Source organism: Falco punctatus (assembly GCF_963210335.1).
Source record: "Falco punctatus genome assembly, chromosome: 4".
Classification (NCBI taxonomy): Eukaryota; Metazoa; Chordata; class Aves; order Falconiformes; family Falconidae; genus Falco; species Falco punctatus.
In genome coordinates, this window is record NC_137583.1 from 94082490 (window position 1) to 94098767 (window position 16278).

The following is a 16278-nucleotide window of genomic DNA, read 5'->3' on the forward strand; positions in this document are numbered from 1 at the left end:
CACTGTCCCCCTCTCAAAAGCTTAGCCCTGCAGCACAAGTGAGCTGTTCCCCTGCACCAGTTGCTTCACCCTCACCCACCAGGAGGGCTACTCACATGGCCGTGCTGATCCAGCTCGTTGTTGGTGAGTTTGACTTTTTCGAAGGACACCATCTGCTTCAGTAGCTGCTCTCCTGTGAATGGCGAGTCCGGGTGCACGTACAGCCTAAAACACATAGGGAAAAGGCCTGCTCAGAAAAAAAATCTCACCTCGTGGCTTGTGCGTGTGCATCACTTCTGTAGGAAATTGAAAAGCCCATAGGATCTTGCTTTTGGGATATGCAGTGGTTTCACAGACGTGGGTTTCCTGATGGCTTAGGGTAATACAGACCGGCTACTTGAACAAGACAGTCTCCCCCAAATTAATGAATGCCTGAAATATGACCATTGATGAAAGACAATGAAGCAGACAAGTTGTTTATTTCACTGGAATGTAATGAAGAATCCCATGTCCAACTGCTAGATTGCTCTCTAACCATACCTAGTATTTTTATCTAGTTATCTAAAATGGAGACATTAACTAACATTCGCTGTTGTGTCTTTTCCCAAATGAAAAATCGATCATGTCTTTCTCCACAGCTGTACTAACAAGCACTTAAAATAACAATGACTACAGCTCCAAGAGAAAAAACACGGTGTCATTAGAGAGATAATGGGGGAATGCAGATAAAAATGCATTTTTCTTTATATGTAACATTAAGCCGTGATAATGATTTTAACCTGCACTCGATCACATGTTAGCTGTGGTGACGTCTGTTTACAAGAGGCTGAAGGCTGCAGTCCAGCACAGTGGCCTGACATTCAAAATTAATTGCAGCTCCGTAATTAACAATCCACCACTTGGGAAATTAAACAGAAGAAAAGGAAGCACAGAAGACATGTAGATACAATGATATATACGTTATGACTAGACTAATTACAAGTGCCAGGCTATTTAAAAACAATGAATTTATAGGAATAATGTACTGCTGAAAATTACTTGACTCAAACTTTTTTTGTGATAGCAAATTAAAGGCTGAACTAGATCTTCAGCTAGCGCAAACCAGACCTGTTCTGCTTCTGTCGGTGCTGGTTACCCCTCGCTGAGGGCCTGACTCTCATTTTGGGTGATGTCCTTGGCCACACGGATGGATTTCTTCCATTAGGTGGGTGGGGCAGCGCTGAGATGCCGGGTTAGAAAGATAAACATTTTTTGTTGCTGTTGAGCTACGATTTTGGTTAGGCAAGAGGGGAATGGAAAAACCACTAAACGGTGGGGCGTAACTCTCCGATGGACTGCACTGATCCCTAATCAAGGAATGCCCATACTAAAGACTCCAGGGAGCACAGCTCTGTTGCTCAAAGAGGAAGGGGATCTGATACTGCACTCTCCATTTTTGCCAGCAGAATCCCCAAGACACAGTGAAACTAAAATTTTACCCGCACAGCTTGCTTCCGATGTGCAGGATGTTTTCCTTACATTGATACAAAGCACAGCTTGGCTGGTGTAGCTGTGTCCACAGGAGGGATGCTGAGCCAGGGTTCCTGTTGCAATAAAATATTCCTAGCATACAGGCGTCCTCACTGCTATCGACTCTGCTGATTGCCCTGCAAAGCTTATGAAAAATTATGATGTATCTGAAAACCCAAGACGTGGAATTCTGTCACATCAAAGGACTTTTACCTCTCATGAAAACTAACTTTGCCTTCCTGTGAAAAAATCTACAAAAATCTCAATTTTTAGAGCCCTGAATTAGCAAAGGCAAAACAAAAACAGTTCCAAACATATCCTGCAACTTTTCAGCCAGTTTTGTGATTTTTTTTTTCCCCTCCCCTGGAGCCTGAGTCCTAATTTTGAATGTCTGGATAGCTAATAATGTTTACTGTGATCAGAGAGTGTCAGGCTCAGCAAGTTTTGGTTAATTGGGACCAAAAAGCCAAACTATTTCAAATATGTGCTGGGAAATGAGTAAAGATCTTCATGTGTCTAAAAGCTGAGCACCATTTGTTTCACACCATAGGCGGTTAATACTTGGCACTGCTTTCAGACTACAAAGTGCCTGGATGCTAGCAGAGTGCCAACGGGAAAGTCCCTGAAGGATGGGCACCTGAATGTACATGGTTACCTAAATGTATTAATAGACCTTGCTTTTCTTCTGATTTCCTACATGCTGTCAATCCCACTGCAACATGTGGTTCCACCTGGTGAACTTCACCTATCCACACGCTTCTGCTACGGTCTAACTTTGTATGCCTGGGAGAAGGGGCTTGAAAACTAGATAGATCACCCTCTGAAGTAGAAGCCGTCAATGAGACTGTGAGCCCACATGAGCGAACGGCTTGGAGAAATAAATGTGCACGCTCCAGCACAGCACGCGAGGCTCCCCAGAAGTTCACGCGGCCTCTGCTGCCCAAGGCCAGTCAGATGCCAGGGGCTGCTCCCTTCAATTCACAAGGGCTTTAGAAGCCATATTTGGATGTGAATTCACTCCACAGTATATAATGTTTCATGATATATGCACAGTTTGGGTACTGCTTCCTTCATGCATATTTTGGAACGCGACACTGCTCTCCTATTTAGTTTAACAGTTGGACTGGTCCTACAAGCCCCGTGCACGCTGCTTTTAATTACCTTAATGACTCAATTTGCAAAATATAATACCTTTTAAAGTTTCCTTCCTAGAGTTCTCTGTAAGTGTCTGAACACTGTAACTTCATTAAACAAATGATTGTAGCCAAATAGTGTTAAAAAAAAAAAAAACCAACAAAAAAAACCAAAACAACCAACTTTTGAGTGAAAGAAAGAAGTTAAAAAAGGAAGAAGAGCAAGTAAAGGTACATGCTGAAACTTATTAAACTGATGTTTCACGCAGTCTTAGCAATTTGGAAGAACAAACATAAAATATCACATAGGAATTCTATACCCAGATAGCACTTTAGGAGATTTACAAAAGACTCTCTGAAAAGTATTTTTATTTAAGTGTTCGTTGCAACATAAACTTATCTTAAACACTGACAGCAGGAAGACAGGGATAAAACTAGTTTTTATAGCAAGTTCCCTGAAGGGCTAATCTTTCAAAAAGAATCACAGAATACTTATTAATTTTAAAAAAAAAAAAAAGCTGTCTTAGTGTTGAAAGTTATTTTTGTAATGGAAAAAGCAAAACATCTAGCGGGTTTGATCCTGCAAAATCTTACACCCATGCACAATGTGACACCTTAATAGTTCCCTGATGCCATCGCGCCTGTGCAGATGCAGGCAGTGATGTGCATGGGGAGTCAGCACCTCTGTACCAGCACCCAGGCACTAAGCACACGTACACCCCTCCCCAATACCCCTTGAGTGAGGAGAGCTAAAACCATGTGTTTGGAGGACAAGAAATCCTGACTTCATTAAGGGCTCCTGTCACTGGAGCAGGACCAAACCTGTTTCAAGATGGAAGAAGTGCTACTTTTAATCTGCCCAAGCAAGACTGAGGACTCCCACCTCAAAAGATGCATTAACACTCCAGAAGAAGCACTAGTAATGCAAACATCAGCATGCTGAACCTCTTGACATCCTTTTTCTCAAACAGGAGCATAAGAAGGATAAAATGCATAAATGTATACGTAAGTACCGTTCACACAAAGAAAAAGCAATCTGTGCCTGTGCTGGGATCAGTAGTATTTTGGCTAAGCATCTTGAAAATGAAATGGGAAAGGTATACATTTACACATAGGACCAAAATATTCTGAAAACATCCTGAAAATGAAACAGCACAGCTATACACTTGCACATAGGGGCACTGATCCAATGGGGACTTGAAAGATCCAGGACCAGTACAATGACAATAAATATTAAACTCCAAGAAAGTTTGACCCCAGCTCTAAAACACTCAATAGGGCAGCTGCTAATTATTCCAAAGATCAGTCTCTTGTCTGATATTCTTATATTTCCTCATTCAACTAGTCTATGCCAGATAGAGCGTGAATTAGCAATCTATTTATAGGTATCCCAAAAAGCACTTGAACAGAAAAATAAGAAGGGGAAAACCCTGCCTTAAAGCTATTTCTGTCCTTCCCTTATTTCTTCTTTTGATGCTGACTCCTTTGGAGCAGGATCCATGTTTTTCCTTTGGGTTTTGATCAGTGCCCATTACAATACGTCAAATGAAGCCCTCAGACGTTAACCACATTGCAAGAAGGATTTTTTGGCCATGAAAACAAAGCCAACATAACTCCTAGGTTGCTGACTTTAATCACAGCTTCTCTGCATGCGCTTTTTGTTTGTTTACTTCCCTGAGCCGCCTTACAGAAATCAGCAGTCAGCAAGATTTCAGTTGAACTATTTATATGAGGAAAGTGTGCAGGATTTGATCCCTATACTCACACACAGAAAAAAAAAAAAAAAAAAGTGCTTCCATTTCTTGCGTTTCACTTTTAATTTCTCCCTCAGTAATAAGCAAGTTCTTAACCCCGGGCTAAGCCACCTGGAGCGGGTCTGTGTGCCTGCGCAGAGCCCTCCACGAAAAGTTTCTTTGAAGCCAGAGAGGCATCCACATTATTTCCATATCTCCGGCTCTGACTCAGCAAAGCCGTTCGACATGTGCTTCAGTCTTACTGGACCTGGGGACTTAAGTACGTACTGAAGTGCTGGGCTGAAGACGATGAAGCGTGGGTCTCCACTGAGTGCCCTCCTACCTACAGCCGAGCCCTGCAGCCTCAGTTTCCCAACGCTGAAAGGAATTGGTCATTCATTACATTAACAAAAGGATTTTAGAAATTAATTTTCTACAGCATTTTGTTTCTGTGTAGAGAAGGAGGGTAATTTGCTTAATTTTTTCCCAACTTCTCAGAAAATTCTGATTTCTTAACAACAACAATCTCTGTGCTGTAGAACTGATCCATACTTTGCCTACTATCTAATAGCCAACTAAACGCAAGAATAAAATTATTGGTTAGCAAACGCTGGATATGTAATCAAGAAATAATATCATTTCAAGCATAAACAGCACTGTACTGTAATGTAGTATTTCTACTTGGACTTGGCTGGTGGTGCTTGGATTGTTTTAAATTATGAAGTCAAATACGGGGGGGGGGGGGGGGGGGGGGGGGCAAACCCAAGAGACAAAACAATATATTTTTTTAAAAAAAGCTTTCTATCTGAATTACAGCAAACATTTTTAATTTATTTTTTTTTTAAAGTATATATGTACAAGAGCTTTCAGCCAAATCCTGCATACCTTTGAACATTCAGTTTAAATCAAACCTCAAGCAGAGATTTGAGGCCCGTTTCTGCATCACAAAAATTAATCATAGTTCTACCATCAACTTTGTTGAGCACAGACTCAAAAAATCTCATACTGCTGTTTGCAAACAGTGTGGAAAGATTAATAGCAGGTATTTCTTGAAATTAAAAAAAAAAAAAAAAAAAAAAAGGGAAATAAAAGAAGGACCAGCAGTAAAAATCTACAAACCTTGCAGGGAGCGGAGGGTCAGCTTTTCCAGCCACTAACCAGGAAGACCTGTGGTAGGCATATCTATATCTTTTATTGTCCACGGGAACTATATCCATTAACACAATGTACTTGGCTTCAGGATCCACTCCCGAGAAGGAAACCCTGATGGTAGGAAACATTCTCCTGAAATAAAGGCAAATCAAAAAAATAAATAAGTGGATGGAAGGCAGAAATAAGAGAGCTTCTGAAAAGCTTAAAAGTAAGAATTCTATTTGAAACCACCTGAAAAAAAAAAAATCAAAGCATCTAATGATTCTGCTTCAGCGTGATAGAATTTAATTCCTGTGCATCTTTCCAATACACAGAGAAAGAGCAACTTGAGATCAGAACTATTTTTTGGAAGCAAAAAGAAAAAATGGAAAAAGCAAAAAAGAAATGTACTTTTTGCCCATTAGTTAAAAGTACACCATGACTTCAGAAAATAGCTGTACCTAAGGTCAACTAAGTCCTTAGAAACGTGGGGGTTTTAATGGGATCCGTACTAGTGTTAGGGAAATATTGCGGAAATTATTTCCGTTAACATTCTCACATGTTTGAGATGCATGTTATTTAAGCCTGCTCGCGAAATTTCCGAGAAGAATTTTCAAAACTAAACTTTCCTGTCTTTACTTAAATTTTGACAAAACGCGATTTCAAAATGTAAGGTTATGCCACAGATCAGAAATAATTAACTTTAAACAGTTTAAAATGTTGAACTTCAAATTGCAGATTTTATACGGGGGTTGTTTTTTGTTTTTCTTTACTTTTTAAAACACATGCTGGTAGACATCGCTAGTTAAGAGAAAAAAAATCGTCGGGGAGCTACATTCATAACAAGTAACTTTGGGGGTTACAAAACCCGACAAGACATTTGGCTCCTGGGGACTGCGTTTGACTGGCCAAACCCCACAAGCTTTTCGCAGAAACGGCGGGGTTTGGGGTGACGGGAAAACCTGGGGTTCTTTTGCACCTTTTTGGCAACCGAGAGAGAAGGGAAACACGCCGCCCCGAGCGCCGGCTGGATTACACCCCCGCGCCCCCGGCCCCGTACAATCTCCGCACCGCGCGGAGCAGCTTTTAGCCACAAACAAATTATGAGGGGGACAAAATTTCTCCCCTGGGACCCCACACCCCCCGCTTCGCTTTCAGCCGGCACCGCACCCCGCCACACCTCTCCCCCCGCGGGGCTCCGCGCACCGCGCAGCGCCGGGCTCAGCCCGCCGAGCGGCTGCTCAGCAGCGCGGCGGCGCGAAGAGGCTTCACCCTCCTCCTCCTCTCTCAGCCCATCCGAGCTGCTCTCCCCAAATCAACCCCGTGGGCTTCTGTTCGTTTTGCCTTCTTCCCCCCGCCCCGTCCCAAGCTGCCTGCGGGAGGAGCCCGCAGGGAACGCGGGGTGCCCAGACTTACCTCCCCGACTTGGTGATGATCATCTCGGTACCCAGTTCGTGAAACTTGTCCCAGAGCTCTTTGGTCTCCAGGCTGCAGGAGATTTTGGCCATCTCCTCGCTGGGGATGATGGGGGTGGTGGGGATGAGGGGCTCGGTGCACAGGGTTGAAGGGCTGGTGCTAAAATCCCCTTGAGGGTCCAGGCTGGATAAGTCACTCAAAGGCTGGGCGCAAGAGGATTTCTCAACGAATTGTTCTGCAGGGTTTGGAGCCGGGGAAGAAAAATTTAGAGAAAGAGAGAGAGGGTTCAGCCAGGACGGGGCGACCGCCGAGAAAAACTATTAAAAAACAAAACAAAAAATAAAACCAACAAAAACCCAAACACACCACCCCCCCCCAAACCCCCACCCGAAATAAAATCAAAACAAAAGGCTGTTTAGCTGCGGCCGCCCGCCCCCCCGCGCTGGTCCTTAGGCGTCAGGTCATCATTGGGGGACAGCGGTGGTGACTTTCGCAGATGAGCTCCGGGAGGAGCCCGGCGCGGGGCCTCTCCCTGAGAGCGTCCGGGGGGAGATGCGCGGGGGGCGGCGGGGCGCTGCGCGGTCCTGCGCGCTGCCCCTCTCCCAGCCCAGGGTTCCATGGAAGGGTCATTCATTCTCATTAAAACGGGAGCGCCCGGTTCCGAGGGGCTGCGGAGGGCCGGGGTGACGCTGGGAGAGCACGGCGGCCGCTCCTCAGTTGCACGGCTGGCAGAGGAGCCCTAGCGCGGAAGCGCAGGCTCCGCGCTCCCTCCGCGGGGCAGCGAGCTCCTGGCACTCGCTCAGGTTCGCCGGGGCTGCCCTGCGCGGGGCTGAGCGCGCCCCGTCGGAGAAACTGGCTGCAACATGCGCGGGTGCGGTAGCTGCCGCCGACGCTCCCCGCCGCAAGCCCCGGGAGCCTGGGGGGCTCCGGGGGGGAGGAGGGGTGTCAGCCCACGAACAGGATCGGAGGGAGCGGGTCTGCCGGGCGCTCTGCGACGGATCCAGCGCCGAGAAGGACCCAAAGGCGCCCGGCCCCTACGGAGAAACGTTTCGCCCCGACCGCTGGTGACACAAGCCGAGTTCCTGGCGGTGCTCCCCTTCGAGTCCTAATGGAATGGCGTGGGGGACCCAGTTTAAAAATATATTATTTTGGGGGGGAAAATTAATTGAACGAGCGTTTTCCGGGAAAAAAGAATAATTAAATGAAGGAAACTAGCTACGTTTAACACAAGACCCTGTAAACACGTCAAACGCGAATAGTGCAACATTCCCGGCCTACGTTATCACCCAGACGAAAAAGTTTACAATGAATTCCTGGACTATGTGAAATCTGTTGGGTCAGTTGATGAGCTGGAGCAGACGCTGAGAGCGCTGCCTTTTCTGCGTGCTTGTAAGATTGAATGTAATCTTGTTCATTGGCGCCCTGAAAGCTTAATACAATTTTTTTTTATTTGCTTTTTTTTTTTTTTTTAGTTTTCTTGGGTACAAGCAAGGACCACAAGCCGCAGAAACTGGGATGGGGGGAGGAGGGGAAAACGCTGATGTGTTTAAAGAGCCTTCGGGAATCTGAATAGAAGCGAATTCGCTTGCCCGAAAATCGCGAGGAATTACTATAAAAATGCTCCCGCTCAGTGTAGAGTAAAACAGTCTGTACGAGCCTACACCGAGTAGTTGTGGAGCAAGGGGATTTTCGGGTCTACGTACAAATTGTACTACCCCTTATAAGCCTAGGCACGATACTGGAGATTCTCTCAAGACTTCAAAAACATAGACGATTTGCAATAAATATTTAAGAGGTTTATTTCATACCAGCGAAGAGAAACGTTAATTACCTCGGTCTGTGGGATTATTCTACGAATGGCGAAGCTGGGTAAATAAACGGCGGAATCGAAGCTGGAGGAATTTAGGAAAACTGTTTATGCTATAAACGGCCTCGCCCGAGCGCAGAAGAAGAGACGCAATGAAGAGACTTAACGGGCCGCCGCGGTGCGGCTTCGCCTTCCGCAGGGGACACCCGCGGGCACGGGGACACCCGCCCCCCGAGGAGCGTGAGCCCACGGACCCCGGCGGCCGCCCCCGTCCCCACTCACCCAGCGGCTTGATGGTGCTCTCTGGGGACTCCTTGTCCTTGGAGCTGCCGCTCGACATGAGGGCAGCGATGGAGAAGGCGTTGGCCCGGGAGGAGAGCTGCGGCTTGGGGGGCGGCGTGTACTCCATGGCCAGCCGGCGGGGAAGCGGCGCTGCCCGGACGGGGCGGGCGGCGGGGGCAGCGGAGCGGAGCTGCGGGCGAGAGGCGTTCTGCGCCCGGCGCCGCGCGCTCCCCCGCCTTAACGCGGGGCCGCGGAGATCCTATCGGCCGGCGGCCAATCGGCGGCGGGACACGTCAAGGGCCCCGGCCCGGCCCGGCCGCGGAGGAGGGGGCGGAGGCGGCAACAGCAACAGCAATAGTAACAGCAGCAGCAGCAGCAGCAACAGGAGGAGGAGGAGGAGGAGGAGGAGGGAAGGAGGGAAGGAAGGGAGAGAGGGAGGGCTGGGCTGGGCTGGGCTCGGCTCGGCTCGGCTCTGCCCGCCCGCGGGGTGGGCAGGGGGCGGCCAGCCTTCGGGCTGGCTCCCCGCCACCGCCGCCGCTCCCCCTTCGGGCAACCCAGCCGCGCTCCCCGCCGAGGTCCCGGCGGCGCTTCGGGGTGCGCCCCCCGCTGCTCTGAGACCTGCGGAGGGGGGCGGGCACGCGGCCGGGGATGCTCCCGAGGAGGTCCCTAGGCTCTTCGCTCTGTCGAGGCAAGAATCGATGGAGAGGTGGTTGAGAAGAGGGACATGAACCGTTGTTTTTTCTCGTGCGTGCGTGTCTGTGTCCATTTTATATTTTAAATTCAAATTTTAAAATACCACAATTTTTACAGCAGCCGTTTTCGTCGTTGTGTGCCTTCTGGTGGGACAGAAGGTTAAAGGCTGACCATGCGCTTGATTTTCCTGCACCGCATCCCAGAAATTGTCATCCCACGCAAATGCACTCGCCCCTACCGAGGGCAGGTGAGACCCCCGCTGGGCTCCCGTCCCTTGGTGTGAGCCACCAGCCGCGCAGTCTTCGTCAACTCCGCTTCATCGGCTCCACCAAACTAGAGGCTCTTGATCAGGCACATTGAGACAGAGAGAAAGCCAGGACGGGCTAAGGGTGCCAACGAGCACATCATTCCAAGGCAGTGATTTAAGTAAGTTGCTCACCACTACTCTGAAACACGTCTTGTAGGCATCCTCCCGTAAATAAAAAAGCGGGAAATTTAATTAAAGTCCTTTAAATAAAAAGAGAAAATACTCGCCCGCTAAAAACGCCTCAAGAAGACACGCAAATTTATCACTAAAGTTTCGATTTCTAAACCTAGAACACAATCCGAGGGGCTTTTAATAAGCAGAGTTGTGCCAAGAGACATGCCAAGATCTGTGCCGCTCCTATCCTGGCTGAACTTAATTAATTAGCGCGGAGAAACAATTGCGCGGGTTACCCTTTGCGGCCGGTGAAGTGGGCAACACGAAATAGTACCTTATCGCTGTGAAATGAGCGAGAACCAGCCGCGGTTTGCCCTTTCATTACCTGAATTTGCTAATAGACGGAATGTATAGAGAGAATGGAATACATCTATATGTATATATTATCGCCAACAGGACGCGCGATGGGCAGAGGGCTCAGGACTTCAGTGTGGCCCACAGTGGTCTGGGGACCAGGTCTTGCCTAAGGGGGGGGCGGCGGGGAAGGGCGCAGCCAGCCCCCCCCCCGGCCGGGCAGCCAGGAGCCCCTGCCGCCCCAAGGTCACCTCGGCAAGCATCACGCCTTGCCACAGCGCAAACGAGAACGCTCGATCCTCCCGACGTCAATCCGAAGAAAACGAACAACAGAAAGTCCCCACAGCGCTTTACTCCGAGGGACATCCCCTCCTTTTAACAGCCCGGGTTCCCCGCTGTTCAGCCCCGCTCCTGGGGCAGCTCCCGGCGTGCGAGGGGCGGCGGCGGCGGGACGGGATTCCCGGCCCTGCGCTCACTCGGCCGGACCTGGGAAGCAGGGTCCGGCCTGCCTGGAAAGACGGACGAGGGGGGATACAAATCGCCCGGGGAGTTCTTTACACTGTTCCGGTGGTGGCAGTGGGGATGCCCAAGTCCCCTTCGGTTTCCTACCTATGCGCCGCGCAAATAAGGATAATTAAAAACCCAAGCTCCCGTCCAAGTAACAGCGCAGATCCTGGGGGAAAAAAAAAGGGGAAAAAAACCCTCAAGCTCTCCCTTTTCCCCTGCTTATCTTCGTCCCCGAACAGCCAGGTCGTAACATACCCGTCCCTAGCAGGGGCTGCCCCCGGCGTGCCCGACCCGGCGGGGCTCGGAGAGGGGGCGGCGGGGGGCGGTTAATATTTCCATGCTGACCGCGCCTGGCTGGAAAACACCGACACGGGGGCCTCGGCGCAGCCCCGCGACCCCTCTCGGCTTTGCCTCGCCGCGGGATGACTCCCAGCCCCGCGGGTCGCTGCCTTTAGCGGGGGCGCAGGACCCAGCCCCGGCGGGGGGACGCGCAGCGCGGTGAGAGGAGTCGCGGAACGGGGCGGGGGGCGAGGGGGAGACAGAGGCCACGCCGCGGCCGTGGAGCGGGGACGGGGCTGGCGATCGCCTCCGGGCAGGGGGTGGCTCCCCTGGGAGAGGCACCGGCCTTGAGGGCTTGCGGGTCCCTGCTCGCACCTTGGAGGGCAAAAACCCGAGGTGGAAAGAAACCAGGAGCTTCGTTTGGTTTTGTTTTAAACGGGGTCCGTCCACACGGGATGGCTCTTCTTTGCTCCGTTAAGCCATGCAATTGTCCGCTCTGTCCCACGAGAACCTTTATTTTCTTAGTTTTTCCCCTCGCTCCGCCTCCGATAAGGAAATGAGCCTTGTCTAGACGTCCAGAGCATCCCCTCCTCCCCCGTGGGCAGCCAACGGGGCTCGGCTCCGGCCGCCTGATCCTCGCTGTGGCTCCCCGCCGGGGCCAGCCGGGGGGACACGGGGATCCGGGGACGCGGGTGGGGAAGGGGACAGAGCCCCGCTCCCCTGGGCTGCTCTGCCGCCCCTGGCCACGGCCCTGTCCGGGTACGGGGGTGATTTCAGAGACGAGGGGGCCGTCGGAGACACACAGACCTACCCCAGCGCTCTTGGTCCCCCCTTTGCTTTCCCAGCCTAGGCGATGTGATGGATAAATCCCTGCGCGCCCTTCCCGGGGGATGCGAGCCTGAGCAGCCGCGGCCGAGCACCGAGCGGCCACCCCCGCTCCCCAGAGCAGAGTTACACACCCTGCTGAACCCGTTTAAATTCAACCCTTCGTTATTTATTTATCCGCAGATAGAGAACACGCCTTCTACACCGCAGAGTTTGGTTTCTATCTAGCAAATCCCTGTGCTTGTCGCTAGTGTCAGTCTGGTATGGCAGAGCCATTTCATGAGGCATCACGATGCTTTCAAAGCACCTTTTTTTCCTCCCTCCTTTGCCGTCAAAAGCTGGTTACGGTCTTGTGCTCTGGCAAAAAGCAGCTTGCGGGTAATCGCTGAGGGTAACCGCTGCGCACCTCCTTGCGCCCTTTCAGTTACCAGCTTTAGCCAGGGTTAGAGCTCAGTTTCACCGTCAGGTTTCGAACAGGGAGCTTGCAGCCTCCGTCCAAAACGTCGCTCCGATTCCTGAAAAGCAGAGGCGAAAACCTGATCCCGTGGAAACGGTGAACGCCGCCTTTTCCCGGCCCTTACCTCACCTCGTCCAAATAGCGACGGGGACGAGACAGGAGGGGCAGAAACCTGCAGAATCCCGCCGGGAAGCCTACCGCCCTGCCGAGCAAGAGGGATAAGTTCAGGTGCGCCTGTGCCCGGGGGACAGGAGCTCCCACCCTGCGCGCTTTTGCGCGGCCATGCAGACCCGCCGGCGGGCAGGGTGTGCGCAAAGGGGCGCAGACCGGGCCACGGACCGTGCTCGGGTTCGCAGCCACTGCTTCTCGTGGTGATGGAGAGGCCACCGCTCTTTCTTTTTTTTTTTTTCTCTCATAAAAGCTTCCCCCCACCCCGGCGCAGAGACCCGCGGGCTGTGCCCCGAAACCGGCCCCGGCTGCTCTTTCCCCTCGAAGCACCGCGCCGAGCCGACACCCGCTCCTCTCCCGTACGCCCCGTGGGATAACCTGTCATTTGCATCCCATCCCTCCTCCTCCTCCCTTACTTCCCCGGCTGCCTTGTTCCCACCCTCGCAGCTGCTGGCCCGGCTACCCGGAGCCGGTGCCCTACCTCTGCAGCCCGCTGCAAGGTACGCGGCTCTGGGGCTGCCTTTGGCTTGAACGCATTCCCACCTCGGAAGTGGAGGGGGTAAAATCTCTTTCTTATTATTATCAGTTTTGCTTTTTACCCTTGTAGATGAAAACGGCTTGCGCTGTGTAAAGATTTGTGTTTATTCGCTCGGTCAGGGTCTCAAGAGCGCCCGGTCATGCCTTGCCAGCGCATCGCTACTTTACAAAGCGGGGGCGACAGGGCTCCCCCGCTCCGCTGCTCCGCAACCTTACGCGACTATCAGGTCTGCTTTCGGACTTCTGTTTTTTTCTCCTCCGCTGCACATAATTGTATTGCTCTCTCACCTAGATTCACCCTCTCTTTGCGCTGCCCGGTTGCGGAGCAAGCCGCGCTCGCAGCGCTATTTCTGCGGCGGGGGCACACGCAGACACACGCGGCCCCCCCCACCCGCCCCTTGGCTGCCGCTTCACGCTTTTCCCTTCAGGAAAAGAGCCGCGCCAGCAAGGCACAAGCCCAGGTACCCGAGATCCAATTTCACAACAAAAACATCTCAATGTCACCTACACCGAGAAGGTGGCTTATTGGAGCAAAATGCGAGGCATTTTAAACCCATTAGGCATCTCTCAGATGCAAATCCAATGGTGGAAAGAGAAAGGCTCTATTAAGACCCGAGGGCTGACAATGAGATTATAGTCCAATTGCCAGCGGATAATGTGCTAAAAGCTTTCCCACTTAGTGTAACTCCTCACTGAAAATTATTCACACTTTGCAGGCTGCTGCGCTGCCGATCGGGAGATGCTTTTTGCCCACGGAGAGCGCGACCGGCCGGGCAGAGCCCGGCGCCCACGCAGAGGGACCCCCGGGCAGACCCCACGCAGAAGCATCCCCAGACCCTTCTGCTGACACACGCGACAGGGTGCGAGCGAGGGGCGTCCATAGGCGTATAAACACCTCCTCGGGCGTGCCATACCCTATATACACACGCCGGCACGGCAGCTGGATGCGGTTACCTTTTTAATATCTTTAACGCCTCTTTCACGTGCAGAAAATACACGGTATTGCCCATATAAACCTACACTTTCCGCTTAATGGAAGCGATGACATTTTTATTTAAACAAAAAAAAACCCAACAAACTGAGTTTGGGTACTCCACAGATTTATTTTTTTTTTCTTTTTCGGTTTAAAACCGTCACTGAAAGCTGACGAAATTTTCATTAAGGGTTCGCACTCCCGACGCTCTGCAGCTGTAATTCGAAGCACCACCAAGCCGTGCAAGACTCCGGATGTGATCATTTCGTTCCAATATTACAAAACCTCTTTAGGTTTTAAGGTTAGCCACCCAGAGAGCTGCAGCGAACGCACAAAACATTCTGTTTCTGGCCTGAGTTTATGAGCACCCCGACTCTCCAAAGGAGGTCGTTAGCCAAGGCAATCGCTTCTCCCTCTGGCAGGTAGCAAGGGGCTGGTTTCCCCGGCGCCTGCCCGAGCAGGCAGCGAACAGGCAGGGGATGAGGGGTTTGCTGCTGCCCGTGCTGTGCCTGCCCAGGGTTCCCCCTGCCCCAGGGGGGGAACATCCCTCCCCCTGGCGTGGGCAGGCACTTGCACCCCCGGGAAGGGGATGCTCCACAGTCAGCATCTCATCCCGCCCCAATGGGTGGGGGAGTCTGGACTGGACTGGAAGGGGATCCAGGGCAAGGCTGGGGGCTCTGTGATGAGATGGGGTGGGGAGAGGCAGCGGGGCCTTCCTGCCTCCATGCAGCGAGGGACCCTCTACCTCCTTCCACATCCTATGTATCAGAAGCCATGAGCTTTAAAAGCTGTTTTTTGTTTTTGTTTGTTTTTTTTTTTTTTTTTTGTAATTAATTAATACACAAGTTTGTCTTGCTCAGCTTTCCCAACATCATTTAATCGAAAACCAAAGCAAAACAAGTCACCCCCACCCATCACCCAGAAGAGCCAAGACCTATGCAACATACTGTTTGCCTGCCATCACCAAGCACTTGCTTTGGATTTGGGGGTTTAAAACAATAGTCAGAGGTGTTATGAAAAGCCACATGATATTTAACGCTCTATTTTTATACATCCATTTCATGCTCAATTTCAAACCAAGGTCCTTAAGAGCCTTTCCACCTGTTTTGCAGAGTTAGAGGAAATATGCATTGAATTAACTGGGAGAACTAACCAGAAAGGCTGGCATGTTGGAGGGATGGAGAGGTTCAGAAAAGCTCCTTCACAGGTCTTTAAAAAAGTGTCAGAAAATACAAAATTCTCTATTTACAGCCCAGCTACTTCGCCAGTGGGGACTGCATTTCAATGGCTTGCAAAAGGATCTGTTTTTCTGGTTTCTTTTACACAAAAAGCGTTTTTAATTTCTTTACGCACAAAGCATTTCAGAACACTCCTCAAGATTTTATAATTCATAAAACGTGACTTGCTTAGAGGATGGGAATATTATTCAACATTAAAAACATATATGTGTAGTTTTACTTAGCTATACATATATATCTGCAGTACCATGTATTTATACTTGCCCAGTGGTGCTTTTCTTAGTTGTCTTCCATGAATTAATACAAGCAACCCGTGCTCTGCTACAGCACAGGATTTACTGTAAGCTGAAACCACTGCTTTGGACCAAAATTTTAGTGCAAAACAAGACTTCTGTATTTCAGTGCTCATTTTAAAGATGTAAAAATGTATGTCAGTGATGTGGAAGCTGCTTGCTGGAGCATCTGAAAAAATCTCTTCTAGTTCATGACTTTTGAAGTCTTACTGAAGCTGTCATGTCCTGACAGGTATGTATGTATGTCCTAGAGGTAGGACTGAGCTTGTTCTTGACATTCCCCCTGAAGATGGAAGTCAAGATGCAGTTCCTGGTGGACTGCAGGATTGTGGTGGCTCCCTCTCCTTTGATCGCTCTCCTGAAATTTTGGCCTTACTGTTTCCAGGAGAGCTGTCCCTGCAATTGTGTGTTGGTTGCAGCAGATCTCTGGCTGCTGAGTGATGCGATTGTGCAGTGGAACTACTTGGAAAATGTACTGGAGCTCCTGAAACAACCTTAATTTCTTTCTTTCTTTTTTTTTTTTTTTTTTTTTTTTTTTTTTAA

The 16278-nt window shown here is 50.3% G+C and overlaps 1 protein-coding gene across 1 annotated transcript in view; it reads right to left on the reverse strand.

Moving 5' to 3' along the window:
- Nucleotides 1-9370, reverse strand: part of TBX20 (T-box transcription factor 20) — a 48657-nt gene extending 39287 nt beyond the window's left edge. Inside the window, exons 1-4 of the mRNA XM_080383332.1 lie at nucleotides 8991-9370; nucleotides 6902-7136; nucleotides 5474-5638; nucleotides 96-204 (exon numbers count right to left, since the gene is read on the reverse strand). Coding sequence (XP_080239458.1) covers nucleotides 96-204; nucleotides 5474-5638; nucleotides 6902-7136; nucleotides 8991-9117 — 636 coding nt within the window. The 5' untranslated portion in view covers nucleotides 9118-9370. The remainder of the gene's footprint in view (nucleotides 1-95; nucleotides 205-5473; nucleotides 5639-6901; nucleotides 7137-8990) is intronic.
- Nucleotides 9371-16278: the final 6908 nt, after the last annotated feature.